The sequence below is a fragment of the Vulpes lagopus genome, chromosome 5, assembly GCF_018345385.1.
Source record: "Vulpes lagopus strain Blue_001 chromosome 5, ASM1834538v1, whole genome shotgun sequence".
Taxonomy (NCBI): Eukaryota; Metazoa; Chordata; class Mammalia; order Carnivora; family Canidae; genus Vulpes; species Vulpes lagopus.
Genome location: NC_054828.1, coordinates 103,216,642 through 103,225,987, shown reverse-complemented (window position 1 = coordinate 103,225,987; position 9,346 = coordinate 103,216,642). Strand labels below are relative to the sequence as shown.

The 9,346-nt window shown below is 39.9% G+C and overlaps 1 protein-coding gene across 1 annotated transcript; it reads left to right on the top strand.

Moving 5' to 3' along the window:
• The first annotated feature begins 1,753 nt into the window (after positions 1 to 1,753).
• On the top strand, positions 1,754 to 2,477 carry LOC121490740 (barrier-to-autointegration factor-like). The gene has a single exon (XM_041754697.1). It carries the CDS (start codon positions 1,787 to 1,789, stop codon positions 2,054 to 2,056), a length of 270 nt encoding a protein of 89 aa, XP_041610631.1. The 5' UTR covers positions 1,754 to 1,786; the 3' UTR covers positions 2,057 to 2,477.
• Positions 2,478 to 9,346: the final 6,869 nt, after the last annotated feature.

Below are 9,346 nucleotides of genomic sequence, written 5' to 3'. Positions count from 1 at the left end.
TTGAAATGGTTTGAAGACTTAAAGATAAGGCCTAAAACTATAAAATTCTTACAAAATAAAACATAGAGGAAAAGTTCCTTGACATTGGTCCTGGCAACGACTTTTTTGGATATGATACCAAGAGCGCAGGCAACAAAAGTAAAAAGAAAGAAGTGGGACTGTGTCAAACTAAAAAACTTCTGCCAGCAAAAGAAAATATCAACAAAATGAAAAAGCAATCTATTGAATGGGAGTAAATAGTTACAAACCATCTATGGAATAAGAGGTTAAAATCCAAAATATATAAAGAACTCCCACAACTCAATAGCAAAAATAATATTAATAATCAGTTTCAAAATGGGTAGAGGACCCGAATAGACATTTCCAAAGAACGCATACAGGTGACCAACAGGTACATGAAAAGATGCCCGACAATACTAATCAAGGAAATCAAATCACAACCACAGTGAGATACCATTTCACATCTGTTAGCAAGGCTATTTTCAAAAAGACAAAAGAGTTAAGTGCCAGGGAGGGTTTGGAGAAAAGCAGGGCACCCTTGTGCACTGTTGACAGAAATGTAAATTGGTACAGCCAATATGGAAAAACGCTGGAGGCTCCTCAAAAAAATAGAACTAACCATGTGATCCAGCAACGCACTTCTGAGTATATATCTGAAGGAAACAAAATCACTGTCTCAAAGAATCATCGGTACTTCGATGTTCACTGCAGCATTATTCACAATATACAAGACACAGAAACAACCTAAGTGTCTGTGCACAGATGAATGGGTAAAGAACACAGAGAGAGAGAGAGAGAGAATATTATTCAGCCATGAAAAAGGAAGTTCTGCCACTTGGCACAACATGGATGGATCTTAGGGCGTTATGCTAAGTGAAGTAAATCAGAGAGAGAAAGATAAATACTCTATGATTTCTCAGATACATGGACTCTAAAGAAGCCTAACTCCTAGAAAGGTTGGTGGTTGACAGGGCAAGGTGGGGGAAATAGGGAGATGGTGATCAGAGGGTACACACCTGCAGGGATAAGATGAATACATTCTGAGGCCCTAATGTACAGCACGGTGACTATAGTTAACAATACTGTGTTATATACTTGAAAGTTGCTGAAAGAGGAGATCTTAAGTATTCTCACCACACACATATACACACAAAAGGTAACTTTGTGAGGTGATAATGGATGTATACATGTATCAAATCATCACCCTGCACACTGTAAACTTATACAATATTATATTTCAACTACATCTCAATAAAACTGGGGAGAGGGAATGATGTGCTTGCAGAACTCTTTTTTGAAGACCCATTTTACATTTTTTTTTAAAGATTTTATTTGTTTATTCATGAGAGACAGAGAGAGAGAGAGAGGCAGAGACACAGGCAGAGAGAGAAGTAGGCTCCATGCAGGGAGCCCAACGTGGGACTCGATCCCGGGTCTCCTGGATCAGGCCCTGGGCTGCAGGCGGCGCTAAACCGCTGAGCCGTCCAGGCCATTTTACTTTTTTTTTTTTTTTTTTTTTTTTTTGATGCTGATCGTTAACAGTCCCACATGGACACGGTAACTGCCAGTTAACTAGACAGAAAGTTTCCTTAGGGAAAGGAAAGGGTGTCAGCAGCAATACCATCTGCTAATTTACCAATGATCATTATTCTGATTACCTGTATTTAACAATTAGCAGTCTAAACCAAGGGTTCTCAAACGGGAATTGGGCTCTACTAAAACCAAGAAACAGGGAGCAGCCGGGTGGCGGTAGAAACCGTTACAGGAGCCAGAGCTGCTGATTAAGATGACAACCTCCCAAAAGCACCGAGACTTCGTGGCGGAGCCCATGGGGGAAAAGCCAGTGGGGAGTCTGGCTGGGATTGGTGAAGTCTTGGGCAAGAAGCTGGAGGAAAGGGGCCTTGACAAGGCCTATGTGGTCCTTGGCCAGTTTCTGGTGCTAAAAAAAGATGAAGATCTCTTCCGGGAATGGCTGAAGGACACATGTGGTGCCAATGCTAAGCATTCCCGGGACTGCTTCGGGTGCCTTCGAGAGTGGTGCAACGCCTTCTTGTGAGGCTCTCTGGATAGCCCCCAGTCCCAAGTCCCAGCATGGAGTCTCCTGAGTTTGCAGCCGCGTGGGAACTCCTCCCCTGTCCTCTACAAAGGAAGAGATTGCTGTTGTTGTACTCACTTCTGATGTACTTCAAGGTCTTTGGGAGTCCTCTTCCTCTCACCATTTCAACTTTTTTGAAATTCTCACTCTTGCATCTTGCATGCATCTCCCCACTCCTTCCCCCTGCCAGTTTCATGTCAACAATTATCAGCTTTACTGAGTGAGTTCCTGGCCCTTCCCTCACCCCCACCCCCACTAGTCTGGTCTGTTTTATGCTATTTGGCTCCTTTTTTGGCAGAACAGTCACTGTCCTTGTAAAGTTTTTTAAATCAATAAAGTCAGTGGCCTTCAAAAAAAAATAAAATAAAAAAATAAAATAAAACCAGAAACATGCCTCTGAGCTTTGGCAGCCATCAAGCCACTCCTGTTAACAACTTCCCTCACAACCTTCACAGGTCCCCAGCCCCCCAAAAAGGCAAGGGGCCAGCAGCAGCCTCTTCTCTGCTTTGGTCTGGGGTCCCCTCTGGAGAGACACTTGTACCACCCCCTCCCTCTCAGCAACCACACAGGTCTCCCCGTAACCTAAAACTTTCACGGAGGTGCTTAGGAGGTAGAGATCTCCACATTGGGTAGTGACAAGCCCAGGAACGTATCTGAATCTTGGTGGGAAGTCATGTTATAGTGGTGTCATATAATCCTTTGTGGCTTCACAAAGTGTCCTGTACTCGTATATTTGCAGCCTGACTGAAAAAAAAAACAGTAATAAAAATAGCATCTAATGTATTGAGAATGTACCACAGTGCCGAGTACTCTGTTAAACACTCCACATTTATTAATTCACGTTATCCTTAGAGCAATCGTGGCAAATACTCTTACTATCCCATTTACCAACATGTAAAGTGAGGCTAGGAGGTTAAATAACTCACCTAAAGTTACACAGCTAGTAAATAATTGTTAGAATTGGGTTTTCTTACATTGTAAGCAAGAGAAAACCACTTGAGCTATATTCAGGTCCATCCTCCTACACAAAAAGGAGATTTAACAGAGGCTATTACCAGGAACCCAAGGGTCAGGAACATCAGGCATCAAGATGGAATTGAATCAAGAATTGGAAATCTATTACGAACAATGTGAATGCCCAGAATTCATGTGAGGGTATGTTTGTGATTAGGAGTTCATCTCTCTCTTCCTTTCGATCTTCCTTAAGATCTCTTGCCTTATTCTCGGCCTATCTTCCTCCTTCTGTTTCATTCTTTTCTATGCTCCAGGCATAGCCTCTGCTGCTCCATATGTGCATAGCCAAATATAGTTGCCCCCCACCATAGCTTGCAAGTCTACTTGTTCTTAAGTGGGAACAACTCTAAATATTAGGAGAGAGAATTTGATTAATCTTGTTTCCTCCTTTGATCCAATTAAATATGTCCAGTCAGCTATGGGCGTTCTCAGAGGAGGCTGTGGTCTGGGAACATTTCCCAGACCAAAATGTGTATTCCCCAGTGTTTGAGATAGGATTAGAACCCAGATCTTTCTCACTCCAGAGCCAGAGTTCTTAACTACCATGTTATTCTAAAAGAATGAAAGTGAATACCTACGGGATTTCCACATTGCTAAAATCATAGCAAACAACATTTTATAAAGTTGATTTATTAAACTGGATGAAGATTCAGTACATTATTGCACACACTTTTGTGTATCTAAAACATTTCATCATTTAAAAAGCCAACGCATCAGTAGCAACAAGAAAACAAAGCACTTGCTCCCCAGTGGCTTCCCAAAGTTCCTAGTTTCACAAAATCAAGGAGCTTGAAGTGCTGCTGATGGACAACAAACCTCAATGGGCAGAGACTGCTCACAGTATCTTCCCCTAGGACCATGAAGCCATTATGGAAAGAGCAGCCCAGCTGGCCATCAGGGTCACCAAGCCCAATACCAGGCTACACAGCAAAGAAAGTGAATGGACAGATGGCTATGTGCACATCGTATTTGTGTTAATAAAACCGTAAAACTACAAAACAGACTTTCTTAAAAAAAGCCAAAGCATCATAAAACATTGATTTTTAGAAAAAAAATCAAAAGGTGCTTGGGTGGCTCAGTTAAGTGTCTGCCTTTGGCTCTGGTCATGATCCCGGAATCCTGTGATCAAGCTCTGCATTGGGCTCCATGCTTAGTGGGGAGTCTGCTTCTCCCTCTCCCTCTGCCTCTCCTCCTTGCTTGTATGCTCGCTCGCTCTCTCTCTCTCTCTCAAATAAATAGATCATTTTTTAAAAAGGTGATTAAGGACTATCCTTTTTAGCAGTATAGTGCCCTAACTATTCAGAGTAAATTTCCCTGTAAAGAACACCTAAAAATACTGGATAAAGTATTTCTTTTTAAAAACATGGTTGCATATAAAGGAAATCCATGGGGGCCAGAGACAACCAGAGAAGTTAAGTGGTGAGTGTTTGCCCTGAGGCATCTAATGATCCCTGATGACCTAATACTTGAGCTTTTAATAAACTTCTTGAGTATGAGGGCTGCAGGAGAAAAGCTGGAGTCTTTCACAAAATGGGAGATCAGAACAGAAGCTCTCAATGCTACAATGCTCTATGATAACCCACTAAATGGATGATGTAAGAAAAAAAATTCACCTAGTGAAGTGCAACAGGAAAATCCTCATCTGTTTTAGCGCTGAGATCTCCAAACCACAAACCATGTATTATCACATGAATCCTGGACATTCTCCCTATATGGCCTGAAAACTTCGAATCTGAAAACAGCTAAAGTGGTCCTAGACTGCCAGTACTTTCAAGCACTTAGTAGGTTCAAAAAAATTTCTCTTTCCTGGGACACACTTTATATACCCAGGCTTTGGAGAGTCCCATAAAGTTCCAAGGAACATGACCTCACCACCATACATGAAAGTTACCAGAAACAACAAAGAGCGAAATCTACCTACCACAAATGCAAATGGAAAGACCTCTTTTTTTCATAAGTAAGACATCATAAAGACATCAGTTCTCTCAAGGTGATATAGATTCTGTGCAATTTTGAATCATAACCCCTTCGGGTTCTTTCCACTGAACTTCACAAGTTTCTTCTAGCATTTAGATGGAAGAACAGGGTACCAAGTATAGCTAAGACACTCCTGCAAAACAGATACAGAGCTTTGTCCTACTGAATAATCAGATGCATTATAAAGCTATAATATTTAAAACTTTGTGATATTTACTCAGAGACAAATAGACCAACAGAATAGACTAGATAACCCAGAAACAGGTTTACATGTAGAGACCTGAAATATAATAGAACTGGCACTGCAACAGGTTACAGAATATGTATACATGCAATATGATTGCATGTATACAAAAGCTGAAAACAGGCCAAATCAAGCAATGTGTTATTTAGGGATACATAGTCCCTGGTAAAATTATTTTTTTTAAGATTTTTGTTTTGTTTTAAAGATTTTATTTATTCACAAGAAACAGAGAGAGAGAGAGAGAGGCAGAGACACAGGCAGAAGGAGAAGCAGGTTCCATGCAGGGAGCCCGACGTGGGACTTAATCCTAGGACTCCAGGATCACACCCTGGGCCAAAGGCAGGCCCTAAATCGCTGAGCCACCCAGGGATCCCCCCCCCCCTTTTTTTTATGGTTCAGTTTTGTTGGTTTGTTTTTTTTTTAAAGTAAGTTCTACACCTAACATGGGGCTCGAACTCATGACCCTGAGACCGAGAGTCATATGCTCTACTGGCTGAGCCAGCTAGGCGCCCCAAAGATTTTGTTTATTTATTCATGAGAGACAGAGACAGAGAGGCACAGACACAGGCAGAGGGAGGGGCAGGCTCCATGCAGGGAGCCCTACCCGGGACTGGATCCTGGGTCTCCAGGATCAGGCCCCGGGGTGAAGGCGGTGCTAAACCGCTGAGCCACCCAAGCTGCCCTAAAATTATTTGTTTTCTATTTTTTTTCCTAAAATTATTTTTAAAAGCAAAAAATGAAACGCAAACTTTCGCACCCCAGGGCTTAGGGAGAATGGGATTGGAGAGTTGCGTGCAGTTGTCAAAAGTATTAGTAATGCTCTCCTTAAACTGAGTGGGGAATACAAACTTGTTCAATTTATTATTAATCTTTAAACTGTACAAATATGTTATATATACTTTTTTGTTTTAATATCTCCATATTTTTAATTTATAAGATGACTTGAGTTCATTTTAAAAATCACTACATTTTTTTTAAAAGTTGAAAATGCATAAATAACACAGAATTAAAGTATCACTATTGTATACAGCTCATATAAATCCATCAGATAAATACTAAGACCATGTTAGACAATGGAACAGAAGTCAAGAGTCAATAAATTCAAATAAAAGGAAATATAAATAGCAGATCGAATATGCAGAGAAAAAAACAAAGTTTCATCAACCTAGTAGTAAAAAGAAATTAAATATTTAAGTGCTGTCATGTCTTGAATTTTAAAAAATATTAAAAATATATTCATTTTTGGCACTGTACTGCTAATAGATAAATTAATAGAATTTGTGAAAAGCAACTTATCAATACCTATCAAGATTTCTGAAGTGTTTATACTCTTTGGTTAAATAATATCATTTCTAGGAATCTTGTATAGAAATTATTCTTATACACCAGCAAGTATTTTTTATTACAAAGAGGGTGATATTTACTGAATGCTTATGCCATGCACCAAGTATGGTGCTAAAATCATATGAAATCGGAGGTGTCATAATCTCAATCTCACAAATAAGGAGACTTGGGCTACATCACTGCCCAAATTACTCAGCCGGCAGGTACTATGGCCCCATCCAAACCCAGGCAGTGTGATTCTATAACCCATATATTTTTTTTAATTTAATTTTTTTGAGAGAGAGAGAGAGAGAGAGCACAAGCAAGGAGGAGAAGCAGAGGGAGAGGGAGAAGCAGACTCTCCGCTGAGCAGGGAGCCTAATGCAGGGTTTGATCCCAGGGCCCCAAGATCATGACCTGAGCCAAAAGCAGAAGTTTAACTGACTGAGCCACCCAGGCAACCCTAGAATCCATATTTTTAAGTGCCACACTATACTGGAGCATTGCAGCATTGTTTCTAATTGTCAAAAACAAAACCGAACACTTCTTAACAATTCAATAAACAGCATGAGACAACTATTCATGGAGAAGAAATGAAAGGGAAGAAAAACTGGCAACAACCTTAATATCCAATAGTAAGCAAATAGCACAATAAAGTGTGGTACTATGTTTATGTGCAATAAGAGAAGGGAGATTACTCATTTCAGAAAAATGTCAGTACATGGGAGAATAGGCATCTTAGAAATGAAGAAATGTGGCATCATGGTTCAGTGCAAATGTATTACGGTTAAAATTAAACTAAAAATGAAACTCCTACTTATGGTAAATCAATAGCATCATCTTAGTAAGCAAAAGAGAGCACTTCTGCATTTATATTCTAATTTACTGTGAGCAGATAATACGTTCACATTGTCCAAACATCAAACAAGCATAAAAATACACACGGTAGAAAGTCTCAGTCTTGCTCGGTCCCAATTCCAGTCAGTTATCATCCCTAAACCCAACACAGCTCATCAATAGTAGCAGTTTTTTGTTTAGCCTACCATGGGATTGTTCCTGGTCAAAGAGGTCAACTTTTGTCCTCTTCTTTTTTCTCATATTATAAGATACTAGATGCATATTTCCAGCAACTTGACTTTTTTTCATTTAGTCTATCTTTTTTTTTAAATGCTTTTTTAAATTTTATTTGAGAGAGAGGCAGAGACACAGGCAGAGGCAGAGGGAGAAGCAGGCTCCATGCAGGGAGCCTGATGCGGAACTCGATCCCAGGTCTCCAGGATCATGCCCTGGGCAGAAGGCAGGCGCCAAACCTGCTGAGCCATCCAGGTGTCCCTCATTTAGTCTATCTTGAAAATCTTTCTAAATCAATACAAAAAAGCACCTACTCATTCTTTTTAATAGCTGTATAGTATTCCAAAGTAATTGTACCATAAATTCTTTAATGAAGCCTATATTAGTTGACATTTGTGTTGCTTCCAATTTTTTGCTATTACCAAAAAATGCTGCAATGAATAATATTTCTTAGATACTATCTCTAGAAATCATTGTTAAAAGTGGAATGTTGGGGGGCACCTAGGTGGCCCCGTGGTTGAGCATATGCCTTCATCAGCCTCCCCACAGGGAACCTGCTTCTCCCTTTGCCTATGTCTATGCCTCTATCTGTGTCTCTCATGAATAAATAAATAAAATCTTAAAAAAAAAAAGTGAAGTGCCAAGTCCGAATGTATACCAATTTATAGTTTTGATGGATCCTACCAATCCCTAATGCACTAAAACTTTATGCCATTAGGTCTTCCTACCCAGGAACAGGTCTGCTTTTCCATTGATCCCAGCCTTCATTTATGGAGGACAACACATTTTGGCCCACTACGGTTTTTTTTTTTTGTTTCTAAGATTTTATTTATTTATTTGTAAGGGAGAGGAAAAAGTAGACTCCTCGCTGAGTAGAGAGTGTGTGTAAGGCTTGATCTCAGGACCCTGGGCTGATGACCTGAGCCAAAGGCAAATGCTTAACTGACTGAGCCACCCAGGCACCCCAGGACCTACTACTTTTCAAAACACAATGCATATACAAAAAACAAAACAAAACAAAACTATATATCAATGACTTCAGTTATGCAAAAAGAAAAAGAGAGAGCGAGAGAGAGGTTTGGTGAGGTAAAAAAAAAAAAGTAGTTCATTATGTTAACAATCTATCAGGGCAGGTGGGATTATGAGTTACAGGTGTTACCTCTGTAACTACTCTAGTCTTTTTTTTTTTTTATCCTTTTCTACATTTTTCAATTTCTTGCTTTAGTTTGTTTTGATACAGTGAGCATGATTAGTTTTTAAATAAGAGCTTTTTAACTAAATGTCATTTGGCTCAGTCTTTTGCCTTCGGTCTGCCAGTGTGAGACAACTAAAGCAAAAACTTTTAAGTGACAGGCCTGGGGTCACATTAAACTACTCATCTTGGTGGGAGGACAGTTCAAGGTTCCTGCCTCCCAGCATGGGACCTCCCTCTCGCCCACAACTTCCCATACTTCTCTGAGTTATTTGGCAACTATGGAGGTTTTGGTTGCTTTGTAATGTTTGGGAAATTGGGCTCCATAAATTTCATTCTGTTTTAATGTAGTATTTTAAGGCTTGATTTAGTGCTGCATTTTTTTTTTTTGTTTATTTTAGTGCTGCATTTTGATACAACTCTAGGCTGT

What these genes read in the sequence shown, in the direction of transcription:
- LOC121490740 (XM_041754697.1), top strand. Translation starts at nt 1,787, where the DNA reads ATGACAACCTCCCAAAAGCACCGAGACTTCGTGGCGGAGCCCATGGGG.